Raw genomic sequence first — 13421 nt, 5'->3', positions numbered from 1 at the left:
GTGAGTTATAGGCCTAAACGCATATATAGATTATCGATTGCAGTCTATTCCCTAGACACGCTATATTAAAAAGTTCAACTGTATACGATCCTATACGACACGTTATGCCTCATCATGCCGCGGATGAACGGGGGGGGGGGGGGGGGGGGTCGTTTATAATTCCGTGATCGTCAGTAAATGCTTTATGTAGTATGGGTTGATTTATTGATCAGATGGTTTGTAAATAAAGAAATGTACAATTGCCTTGAAAATGACGTCAGCGTCCTCTTACCGTTTGCCGATGAGACTGGAGGAAAAAGATCCCACTTATTTGACGTCGATCGACTAGATCCATTTCCGGTTTGTATGGCGCAATAAACGCCCAAATCATATCGATTATTGAGTTATGGCAGCGATCCATATGCACGCCAGTGTGTGTCTGTAGTCCCGCAACGATATGTGACTGCCGGACGGATTTCCCAGATGCACCAAGATCACCAGATCCACTTCCGGTTGTAACTCACCCGATCATCCACCAGGCGGCGGTATTGAGGCGTTGCACTGTTGTGCAGGGTCCCACTGTATCACCAGAGGCTGGGTGGCGGAATTATGAATGCCATGGCGAAAATTTTTTATATGATCTCAATAACGTCGTACAGCGTGGTCTGGCAGAATTAGCATGGCCAGCAAACACGTCGTAAGCCGTTTTTGGCGGTCAATGTGTTAACCATCCCATCACGCACGAGACTTGCTCTGCTCTCCAGTTACTACAGAGATGAACAGGAGAAATGGCTCAACACAAGCACAGGGACAACCCTGGGGAAACCGGGCTGTTTGCAGGTTAGCCAACTAACTAACGTGAGAGTGGACAGTGTTCATTAGGGGTGGGGGGGGAAATCGATACGTAGTAGTATCGCGATACTTTGCGTGACGATACAGGGACGCGAATTATCGATATTTAATTATTCATACAAAAAGAAATACAAAAAAAAATTGTATAAGGAAGTTGCATTGTTAATTTATTTCAATACCTGTAATAGTACAGTAGTCCACACACACACATGTGCATTCAGTTAAGTTGGAATATGACTGTAATACAAACAGTTCAGTTTGTCAGGTACATACAACACAGATTATTACAGTGTTTACATCTGTCAGCTTGAGAAAATACCATGTTCCGCAATAAAAATGATGAAAGTGAGATGAACAGACTGAACTTTATTTTATTAGATAAAACATGTTGACAGTTTTACTTTGCAGTTGAAAAAAGGTAATAAATTAAATTTGATTAAAAAAAAAATTTAAACGCAATACTCAGTGTAACTGAGGGGTACAATTCCCTGACTGTATTGATAAGTATGGTATCATTAAACCACTACCGCTTTATGTACTTTAACTACTGGCCACACAGTACATGATATAGATATGATGAACACTTTCCCACCATGAAACCAAGTCCACACAAATGTATAAGTCGAATATTTTATATATAGCAAAGGGTATATACAACGTTCACTTAATGACATTTATGATTTGAATGCACTTGTAAGGCAAATGAGTATTCGTAGGCAAATCAACATTGAATGTCCAATCTCTGGTTACGCAGGAAGCAAGTATACAACCTGGTTCTTTAGGGAACTATAGCGATGGTACTTAATGATTATAGCTGGATATACTAAAGGGGGGTCCTGCTGGTTGTAAGTCAGTAGGGGGGGGGGTTAGGAGAGCCGCCGGCGATATCCCATCTGGCCAACGATTTCTTGGGAGAATTCAGAGTGCTGAACACGGTGCCCACAGAACCTTGGTCCACAGATGAATACAGTTGGGCCCTCTTGTAGACGGTAGCTGCCGGTCCACAACGAAGAGACGTGAGGCGACCTCACTCGGGGTAGAGCGCCGTCTCACCTGGACTCCTCTCGGGGGGTAGTTCCAACACTCACCAGTGTTGGCTGTTATCCATGGCATAAATCAAAGCACCCAAAGCAAGTAGATAATCCAAGCCGTGTAGGGCTCGCCGTCGTCCGGGTAAGGTAATCCAATGTGCAGGTCCACTCGTCCTAGCCCAGAACTCCTCGGATGAAAGCACCACACGTGGTCTGCCCAGCCTGGTTAAGACTCTAGATAACGCGAGGAAAACGATGGGGGTACTGCTCACTTTATAACTCTAACTGAACGATGCACCATACATAATAGACTATTATTAACTTAATAGAAATACGTCCCACTCGACGGTATAGTGCCAAACTATGACAATTCAACTATTAATCCACACGATGTCTCAATGCCATTCTGAGGCCAAGTTGACCATACTGCACCACACGTGTATCGTGGGTGAGGCTTAACGTCTTGCCACTAGGTTGGAGGGTAAAGAACTAAGGGCTAAGGGACTAAAAAGAAGTTCTACTTTACTTGCGCCATATATATATGCGCTGTGAACAAATAGTACCATTCGTATTTCGCCAGACGTATTCCTACGCGGAACCGGGCTAGTAACGACATGTTCTACCTGGTGGTGTACGGTAGAATACATCCTAGCGGGTCATATTGTCGGGCGAGTGTTGTGTACACACTCCGTCTGGTGGTCGGCGCCGCCGCCGGCCTTCCCTGCTCCGTAGTCAGGGGCTTGTGTCTGTAGTGAAGCGAATCTGTTTTGAATCGCCACACCAATCCCAGGGTCATCTCCTGGGCTTCTCCCGGGATTGTAGCCATCCAGGTCTCGCTGCTGGCTGCCTTGTCCTCGGAGGAGAGGCTGCGCAGTACTTGCGGATCGCTGCTGGCCCACTGCCTGAGATCAAAGCCGCCTTTGATCAATGAGGCGCAGAGTTTAATCAGGAGAGCCTCGGCTTCTTCCTGGGTTGAAAGGCTTTGTAGACAGTTGTCTACGTAGAAGCTGTTCTTTACGCTGTGTCGGACCTCTTCGTCCGCTGCTGGGTCCTCTGCTACATGTTTCTGTAGTGCAAATGTCGCACAGCAGGGGCTGCACGTCGTTCCGAAGGGGAGGACTTCCCATTGGTAGATGGCTGGGTGCTCATCTCCTGGCTTCTCTCTCCATAGGAACCGTAACAGGGGCTTGTCCGCCTCTACTAATCTCACCTGCAGGAACATTCCTTTAATGTCCCCGCTGATGGCCACCTTTTCCTGGCGGAAGCGGAGTAGAACGCCGAGTAGGGAGGGGCCGAGTGTGGGACCGGGCAGTAACTCTTTATTTAGATTTTGGGATCCGATCTGGTAGCTGCAGTTAAATACTATGCGGTCTTTACCGTTGTGATGGACCTTGTGGTGGGGCACGTACCACGATTCAGTGGTCTGGTCAGCCTCTTTAATGTCCATCTTTGTGACGTGTCCCGCTGTGATGAGCTTCTCAATCTCAGCGCGGTATACACTTTCTTGGGCGGGGTTCTTGGCTAAGCGCCGCTCCGTTTTCAGCAGGTACCGTTCTGTGGCGTCTGTCTTGGCGTGGAAAGTAGGCATTCCTTCTCGCCGCAGGAGTGGCGTGGCGTATCTCAACACGCCGTTGACCGGGACTCTCTTGGTCCCTGTCTCGAGGAGGTGAATGGCGTAAATGTCATCTTTAGAGCGAATGTCTTTCTTTCCGTTCTTAAAGGGCATTTGTTCCAAGGTCCATAGCCACTCTACGTGTTGCAGGAGTGCGGTTTCTCCCTCTGTGACTCGGGAGTGGAGACATTTAGTGGCTGTACTTCGGTTGACAGATTTGGAGAGCGGGCCTTGGAGAGTCCATCCCAAACGGGTCTCGACTGCTGCAGGACAGCCTCGGGGTCCGGTATGAACCCGGTCTATCGGGACAATGAGGTCTGCATGGTCGGAGCCTATCAACAGGGTCGGCATAGCATTGTCTATGAGCGGGATCGGTAACTTGCGCAGATGTGCATATTTCTCCATCAGCTTGGCGACGGGGTATGTGTACCGCGACAGTCCTATTTCTTGGCTGGTGAAAGCGTCTGCAATCTGGTACCGTCGCTCAGGCTGGCCGCTTGCTGCGATAGAGAATGAGACATTCTCGCCCTTTATCGTCTTCAAATCTCGTCTTATTGTCCGAATTGTCATTTGGGTTTCGCTTCCCCGCAGCCCTAGCTGGGCCGCAGCGGAGGCGAGCAGCAGGGTCTTCTCTGACCCGTCATCGAGGACGGCGTAAGTGTCCAGGACTTTATTCTGGTAGCTTAGTGTCACACGCACTACTTTTAGGAGTACTCGGGCTCCACTGCTGCTGGCGGGATCGATGTACATGACGCTCGCTTTGCGGCTGGATGGTGCAGGTGAAGGGCGCCGTCTGTTACTGTCGTGAAGTATGTCCAGATGGGCTCCATCGCACTTGGTGCACCTTTTCTTTAAGCGGCATTCGGCTGCCATGTGTGAGCGCGCACAGCGAAAACAGCGCTTGTTGGACTTTATCCATTGACCTGCTTCCTCCGCGTTCAGCTTGGGGAAGGAGTCACATTGCGCTAGCCAGTGTTCTTTCTCACAGTAGGGGCACACTATCTTCCACTTCTCCGTTCTGGAGGGGGTACTGTGGCTCCTGCTGCTCGGTACTGACTCCGATTGGTGCATCACAGTCACCGATCTTCTTCCATCATTTAGTCGTCTGGTTCCTTCTCTGGAGCCAGGGGTGCTCCGTCCGAATGTATCTAGCCGTAGGCTGCTGACTTCTCTCGCCAGGAAGTCTGCTAGATCGAGGTTCGGTTCGGGGCCATTCGGGTCTCTATGGTCCCTCTGCCGCCTAAAGCGCTCCTGACGAGCGGGCGGCAGCTTCTCCAGGATCCTTTCCACATTTGAGTTGGCGTAAAGTTCATGCCTCCCCTTCTCTCTTTGCGCTCCCAACATCCCTACCAGGGACTGCACTCTGATGGACAGGTCGTCCAGTGCTCGATTGTCTATTGCTGGGGGTAAGCGGTCGATGTGTCGGATCTCCTGGATCACGTAATCCCATATGCACCCATACCTCTGGTCCAATGCTACCAGCGCTGCTGTGTATGGGGTGGTGGAAGTCGCGTAGGCGAGCGCTATATTATGTGCGCGGGGTACCTTTAAGTGCTTCAGTAGGATGGCGTATTTGTGGCGTTCATCCAATACATCCACCAACATGGTCTCCAGACACATGCGGAGTTCTGTATACTGGGCCCGGTTCTCTTGGGTGAAGTCGGGTACCATAGGCGTGCCAATGTATGACGCTGACTGTGGATACATCGGCGAGCGTTGGGGGAGAGGCCTCCTAGGCGAGTCTCCTCCCGCTCCTTGGTATGGGCTGGTACCGGCAGTGTACCATGGCCCGCTTGTCCAGGTGCTGTTCCTCGGTGCGGGTCGTGCGTCGTGCTCACCCGGGTATAGAGTCGGGGGTCTGTAGCGCAGCTCCGCGGGAGTATAGCCTGGGCTGTACCGGGCCTCCTGGTCCGGTAGAGTACTGTGCTGTCTTCGGGCGTGGTTCTCCTCCTCTTCCTCTTCGTCTTCAGTTAGGTCATCCAGTGCTTGTAGTCTCTGGTTTAGCCTCTCCACAGGATATGCTGCTCCTTCCCGGTTGCTAGGTCTCGCTTGGACCGGTGGGGGGAGGTGGTCTGTGGGGGGTATAGACCTCGTCTGTTGGTCAAGTTCAGGGTTGTTTACTCGGCTAGGGGATGCCGCCCTGGAGGTGTGTCTAGACGAGTTCCTGGAGCCTCTGGCGGAGGGAGAGGGTGTTGTCCGTCTGATCAGCTGTTCTATTAGTTGCGACTGCTGTCTGTCGCGCGCTGCGTCCCGTTGAGCACCGGCTCGTTCTCGGGCCACATTCTCTTCCATCTGAATGCGTCTTATTTCTAGACGTATCTGCTCGTGTTCGCTTCGCTGCTGGATCTGCAGTCGGTCGCGTTCAGCAGCGGCGTTCAGGCTGATGAGGAAGGCCTGCTGTAGGGTCCTCTCTGCCTCGCTGGGAGAAGGCGGTTGTATAGGGGAGCCTTCCCTCGGGGTACTCCTTGCGGAGCCTTGGAGTTCTATCTCCACGGTGCTCTCCCCGTCTTCTTCCGTGCCGAGTTCTCTCTCGGTAGCGTTGTATTCCTCCCGGGACTCATCGGGGACTACTTCTTCAGTACTGGCGGGGTGTGAAGTCATGTCTGGTTCCCACTGGTCCCCACCGTGAACTTGGTCAGTTACATTAGAGCCCGTAGGGGCCTCTATGGTCGGGGTAGTCTGGGCGTTGGGGTTAGACATACTTTTACTTTCTAGTTTTACCGCGTTTACTGTTAGTAGAAGACTAGGTTGTTGACTGACAGCGTAAGCCTCTAAGTACTGAGGGAGCCGTCGTTCGCGCTGCGGGCGTTGGTTAGGAGGATCGTTTCGTGGAGTGTTCATCATAGGCCATTTCAATATTAATAACACTATATTAATATTACACTAATTACCCTCCGGCTCGAAGGACCAATTGTAACTGAGGGGTACAATTCCCTGACTGTATTACTAGATATGATACTTACTACCACTACCTTTGTACTTAATATTCGGCCACCCAGTACACGGCATAAATATATTATCATAAACACTCTCACGTAGATGAAACGGATCCAACACAAATGTACGAAGTCGAAACAGGTCTTTATTTCTACACAGCGATGGTGTGTAGAACAAGCACTTAATCACTTAATTACATTTATGAATTGAAATAGTATGCACTTTTATGGCAAAGAGTATTCGTCGGTATATCAATAGAGAATGTCCAATCTCTGAAGGCGCAGGTGGTAAATATACGACCTGGAATAGTTAAGGAATAACAGCAATGATACTTTAATGATTATATACTAGATACACTAGAGGGGGTTAATCCGGTCGCTTGTAAGCCGACAGGAGTAGGAGGGGGGGGGGTAGAATCCGGCTGCCTCGTCCGGCCAAGGGTATCCCAGGTGAACCCACTGTAGTGCCGTTCAATGCGCCGGCGATCCTTGGACCACAGATGAAAGCAGGTGGACTCTTTGTGGGCCGGCTCTCTCCGGTCCACGGGGGAGAGACGTGAAGCGACCTCGTCTTGCAGAGCGTCTCCTCACCTTGCGTCCTCTCCAGGGGGGGGGGTTCCAACACACGGCAGTGTCGGGGGTCTTTATCCATGGAATAATCAAAGTATACAAAGCATAATCCGTGCCTGGGAAGGCGGGCTGTCGTCGGTAGAATAATCCGGTATACAGGTCCACTCGCTCGTCGGCTCTGGGGCTCCTCGGGTACAGCTTCACATGGGGTCAACCACCCTGGGTAAGCAGCCAGTTCTCTGCCCGAAACGATGGGGTACTGACTACGGTAGTATTCTCACCGCACGAAGCACTATATATTAACAGACTATTATTAGCTTAATAGACTACGTCCAACTCGACGATATAGTGCCAAATATGACTATTCAAATATTAATATACACGATGTCTCAATACCGATGGTAGGCGAACTTGGCCTTACTCCCACACGTGGCGTCGCGGGGAGGCTTTACGTCTGTGACTCTATTGGAGGGTAAGAAACTGGACTGAAAAGAAAGTCCTACTTTAGTAGCGCAGTATATATACGCACTATGAACAAATAGTCCCATTAGTGGTGCGGTAGCCAGATTCCTACGTGGAACTAGGACTTGTTCGTACATGTGGAGCGGTACGTTTGAACTGGGTCTGAGGGGTATGGCAGCCTGGCACCAAGGTCTCGACCAATAGTAGAATGGAGACTATTATGGGATGTTCAGTAGGCTAGAATGGATATTCAATGCATATTGTACAAGGAATATACAAGGGATATCAGGGAATATTAGAGAATATACAAATACAATTAAATATATATATATAAATAAATATATATATTCGGTTTAATCTGGCCCTTCACAACACAAGCAGATAACGAGAGCAATGACTTCCTTTCTGGGGGGTTTCAAAATAAAAGAGCGACGTTTGAAACCCCCCAGAAAGGAAGTCATTGCTCTCGTTATCTGCTTGAGTGTCCGGTTGCTGGTTAGCTCCGAGCGTTAGTAGTATATTATCAATACCAGCCATTGGATTACTGTTTTCTAAATTGGGGAAGCTTTTAATCATCAAGGTAAGAGGATTTCAAGTCATGGTATCCATAAACTTCAATCGGTTCGGATCCTTTGAACGAATGAGAATGTCAACAATCACAACGACACGTTGAAATCACTGGCTGCGCTCAGAGAGGAGTGGTTGGGCAAAAAAATTGTTCCCAGTATATTTGCTTATAAAACGTAATTGTCTAATTCAATTATTTTTTATTTCTCCACGTGGTGAATACACAGGTCACAACATGTTTACATGAACGTTTTGGAGTTGTATTTGGAGTGTATTCTGCAATCTGTTAATAAACTTTTCAATCAATCAATCAAACTATACACTGTAAGGCTCCGGCCCCGCCTCACTTCCAGTGATGAAGCTAAGCTATGCTAACGGAGCGACTGTTCCCTAAGCTAAATGCACGCACAGAGACAAAAAAGGTATGTATCTTCTTGTCTAACTCCAGGGAAGATGTTAAATAAGCTAATTTCCCAAAATGTTGGAGTTTTCCTTTAACATAACAGACCTAAGTTTGGGGGAACTAATGGGATAACTGGGGTTGCAACAAAAGTGCAACTAGGGCTAAAAACACAATGAAATGAAATAAAATAATAATAATAATAATAATAATAATAATAATAATAATAATAATAATAATAATAATAATAATAATAATAATAATAATAATAATAATAATAATAATAATAATAATAAATAATATATCCTTCTTAGCAGACTTCTTAGTCTAACATCCCAGGGAACTAATGGGATAACTGGGGATGTTGTTTGCTCCTGACAAGAGTCTCAAAGTCTGGGGTGATGGTAGGCAAAGCAACTCTGAGGTCATGCTCAATGTCCAATCTGTTCCTCTGCTTTGTCTTCAGCTGGACCAGAGCTGAGAAGCCACTTTCACAAAGATAGGTAGTGCAAAAAAAAAAAAAAAACACACACACACATCCGCGACCCGCTCAAAATGGCCCCGCGACCCACTTTTGGGTCACGACCCACCAGTTGATAAACACTGGTCTAGAATATAAATATGTTTATCGTTTTCTGCAGTAATTCCTAGTAAACGCATATATAGATTATCGATTGCAGTCTATTCCCTAGACACGCTATATTAAAAAGTTCAACTGTATACGATCCTATACGTTATGCCTCATCATGCGCGGATGAACGGGGGGGGGGGGGGGGTCGTTTATAATTCCGTGATCGTCAGTAAATGCTTTATGTAGTATGGGTTGATTTATTGATCAGATGGTTTGTAAATAAAGAAATGTACAATCGCCTTGAAAATAACGTTACTGTCCTCTTACCGTTCGCCGATGAGACTGGAGGAAAAAGATCCCACTTATTTGACGTCGATCGACTAGATCCATTTCCGGTTTGTATGGCGCAATAAACGCCCAAATCATATCGATTATTGAGTTATGGCAGCGATCCATATGCACGCCAGTGTGTGTCTGTAGTCCCGCAACGATATGTGACTGCCGGACGGATTTCCCAGATGCACCGAGATCACCAGATCCACTTCCGGTTGTAACTCGCCCGATCATCCACCAGGCGGCGGTATTGAGGCGTTGCACTGTTGTGCAGGGTCCCACTGTATCATCAGAGGCTGGGTGGCGGAATTATGAATGCCATGGCGAAAAAATTTAATATGATCTCAATAACGTTGTACAGCGTGGTCTGGCAGAATTAGCATGGCCAGCAAACACGTCGTAAGCTGTTTTTGGCGGTCAATGTGTTAACCATCACGCACGAGACTTGCTCTGCTCTCCAGTTACTACAGAGATGAGGAGAAATGGCTCAACACAAGCACAGGGACAACCCTGGGGAAACCGGGCTGTTTGCAGGTTAGCCAACTAACTAACGTGAGAGTGGACAGTGTTCATTAGGGGTGGGGGGGGAAATCGATACGTAGTAGTATCGCGATACTTTGCGTGGCGATACAGGGACGCCAAGTATCGATATTTAATTATTCATACAAAGAAAAATACAAAAAGAAATTTGTATAAGGAAGTTGCATTGTTCATTTATTTCAATACCTGTAATAGTACAGTAGTCCACACACACACATGTGCATTCAGTTAAGTTGGAATATGACTGTAATACAAACAGTTCAGTTTGTCAGGTGCATACAACACAGATTATTACAGTGTTTACATCTGTCAGCTTGAGAAAATACCATGTTCCGCATAAAAAATGATGAAAGTGAGATGAACAGACTGAACTTAAAGTACTCGTTTAGAAGAATATTTATTAACAGCAAATATTATTACATAATATACTTTACTTAGATTGCGCTTATAAGGCAAAGAATGTGCGTCGGCAAATCAATAATGAATGTTAGGAATTATCTAGGGAATACTGGTAAGGGGGTTACTACCGGTTGTAAGCCAGCAGGGGGAGGCAATGCTCTAATACAAAGTCAATGGGTCCACAGGGACTCTAATAAGCTCCTGCGAGGGGGAGCGGTATTACTCCCTGGCTCAGCGGGGAAAGGCAGCCGCTGTAATCCCAGTGTGCAGCAGCACAGGTGTAAGCCGTGGAGCCTCTGGTCCAACAGAGACGGGCTCGAATGATGTCCTCAAGGGCAGGTCCCACAGCAGTGGGTGTAGACGATTATCCTCCGCTCCAACAGCTTGGTCAAAGCAACAAGAGTAATAATAATCCTGCCGGAAAGTGGCTCTGCAATCACCGGTGTAGATATCCTCCGGTGCGCGGTGGTTCACAGTTGAACTTGACGTTAATACTATCCTATTCGCACGCGGCTATAAGTGCTCTATTTAGACGCACAATTACTCACTTCACGTGGTCTTTGACTCGTAATGAAGGCTTACTAGTAAGTAGCGAACGATACGTTGAACAAACGTATTAGGATAAAACACGACTCTATTTTGGGGCAATACGGGCCCACTTCACCGCACGTTGCATAGTGGGTGAGGCTTCACTTGGGTAACTGAACTGAACAAGACTGAACTTCAACGAACTACTTCTGTTTTCACCTGCGCCATATTTATATGTACGGGGAATAAACGAGTGCCAGCCTCCTCACTGTCTCGTAGTCCTGGGCAGAATCGGGCATGTTGAGACAAGCCTTGACGGTAGCTTTGATGCTCGGCTCTAGGGGCACGGCACTGGCGCTGGTGGCACGCCATCCAATAAGAGAACGAAATATTATGGTCTGTAGGCTACTAGGTTAAAGAGACATTCCGTGTATATGTACAAAGAATACACAAGGGATATCAAACGATATACAAATATTATGCAATATATATCAATCAATAAATACATATATTCGGTTTAATCTGACCCTTTGTAACACTCAGCGTATCACGATATATTTAGTATTGCAATACTATCGTATCAGACGCAAGTATCGCGATAGTATCGTATCGTGAGGTCTCTGGCGATTCCCACCCCTAGTGTTCATCAAGGACAAAGTTTGAGAACAGGAATTGCAAAAGCAATTTATAGGCATGTGGCGCATGCCATTCATTTCTGACCAGGCTTATAGCATTTCATGAATAAAAATGAAGACCTAAGTCCAAACAGAATCTACAACTTTAATGGTTTTTAAGGCCTATTTTTATTAGTATGTGAATTTGAGATATTTTAAAGAGACGTGGGCCACCCTGTTTGCAAGACAATGTTAGAGCATTCAAAAAAAATTTAAAATAAATAAAAGAATTTCTCTCAGGAAATGATTCATGTGTCTGGTTCCCAGTGCAGTTGGCTTTTCAATGTATGAAAATAGCTAACGCGCTAACAATCTAAAATAGATAATGATCTAATGATCCAATGAATGTGCGTCAACCAAGCCATTTTAAAAAAAATAAAAAAATAAGTACATTCTGGCAGATTCCTAAAAAGTTACCCATATTTGGAATTCCCCTGATACTCCATGACTTCCCAATGTCTGGAAAACACCTCTCAAAATCCCATCACATTCCGGAAATTCCACACATTCCATCACTTTCAGTTCATTGTGTGCCCTATATAAAAAAAAAAAGAAAAAAAAGGGACACCAAAAACTAAATCCGATTTATTTTGCACATATAACACGCATCGAAAAGCTCTACCAGTGACGTCGTCAGGGACATTGAATCCTTGTGTTGTGTCAATTACAGCTCAGTGACATGATAAGGTAGCAGTCCGTATTGCTATCATCCCATGGAGCTGTAATCAACACAACACAAGGATTCAACCCCGATGACATCACTGGTGGCCATATTTAAACTAATTTACTCTCAATAACTAAATGAATGTCTGCAAGAGTTTTTGGATGCGTGTGTGAGATATATTATGCGCTTGGTGAAGTGCCCCTTCAATATTAACCCTTTCACTGCCACACTACAGAAGGTTAACCCTTTACTATCACACTACAGACGGTTAACCTAGATTAATCTGTCTAGTTTAGTTAGGATGTCTATTTGCTCCCTTGTCTGCTTTTCTGCAGACATAGGAGAACCTTTTAACCTCTGTCTCTGTCTCAACCGGTCCCATGGAACAGCTTCATACCGCCTTCTGTCTGGCCTGCAGTGCTGAACCTTCTGAGTGACTCCTCCTGCCCCCGCGGGGCATACGGCCCTGAGCTAATGTCTTGTATCTCATCCTGTATCCATACGCTTGCAGTAGTTCTATCTATTACTCTATTTCACAATTATCTTATATACTATGATTCTACTGTCACCATGTATGCATAATGCTCACTACATGTATTCATTGCTCCATCTCCGCCCACTACAAACATGGGAACTCTCTAACCCCCTCCTATTGCTAGGTTTTAGTGAGTTTTTCCTTACCTTCGCGTGGGGTATGTCTGGGAGTGTTGCATTTATTTATTTTGCATTTATTTAAAAAATATTTGGACCTTACGGTGTTCTCGTTTTGTTCTTGACTTATTGTGATGCTTCTTCTTGACTTGTTTAAAGAAGACGTGTCCGGCCCATGGGGACATTAACGTGTGTTGTCGGGCCTTACAAATACATTTGATTTGATTTGAAAGGGTTAACATGCTGTCGTGTGGCAGTGAAAGGGTTAACCGTCTGTATGGTGGCAGTGAAAGGGTTAACCGTCTGTATGGTGGCAGTGAAAGGGTTAACCGTCTGTATGGTGGCAGTGAAAGGGGTAACGTAGTAGTAGCAGCAGTATCATCTTATCGACGGGCGGGCGGGCGAGCGAGCTGACCTTGTTGGCCGTCTCCATGACGACCTGGATGTTGAGGTTCTGCGCCGCGGCGGCCAGCAGCTCCTCGTCGTCGTCCCCGACGTCCCAGGCGTCGCTGGTGATGCTCTCGAACTCCTGGAAGCTGGTGGCCTTCTTGGGCTTCCCGGGCGTGACCGGAGGGGGAGGCGGCTTGTTTCCCGCTTTGATCAGACTAACCGGAGAAATAGAAATACTTTAATCATCCAGAGGGAAATTGGC

General features: G+C 46.8%; 1 protein-coding gene across 3 annotated transcripts in view; it reads right to left on the bottom strand.

Annotated features, from left to right (window-relative positions):
- The window catches only part of tbc1d22a (TBC1 domain family, member 22a), a 171060-nt gene that overhangs the window by 150553 nt on the left and 7086 nt on the right, over positions 1 to 13421 (bottom strand). For all 3 annotated transcript variants that reach the window (XR_014620559.1, XM_084330442.1, XM_084330443.1), the window contains exon 3: positions 13185 to 13374. Coding sequence is in view for 2 of the 3 variants with exons in the window: in XM_084330442.1 (XP_084186568.1) it covers positions 13185 to 13374 (190 nt within the window). In the remaining variant the exon portion in view is untranslated. The remainder of the gene's footprint in view (positions 1 to 13184; positions 13375 to 13421) is intronic.

The sequence above is a fragment of the Notolepis coatsorum genome (assembly GCF_963971535.1).
Source record: "Notolepis coatsorum genome assembly, chromosome: 15".
NCBI lineage: Eukaryota > Metazoa > Chordata > Actinopteri > Aulopiformes > Paralepididae > Notolepis > Notolepis coatsorum.
The sequence above is the reverse complement of the archived record's forward strand: the minus strand, read 5'-3'. Positions and strand labels throughout refer to the sequence as shown.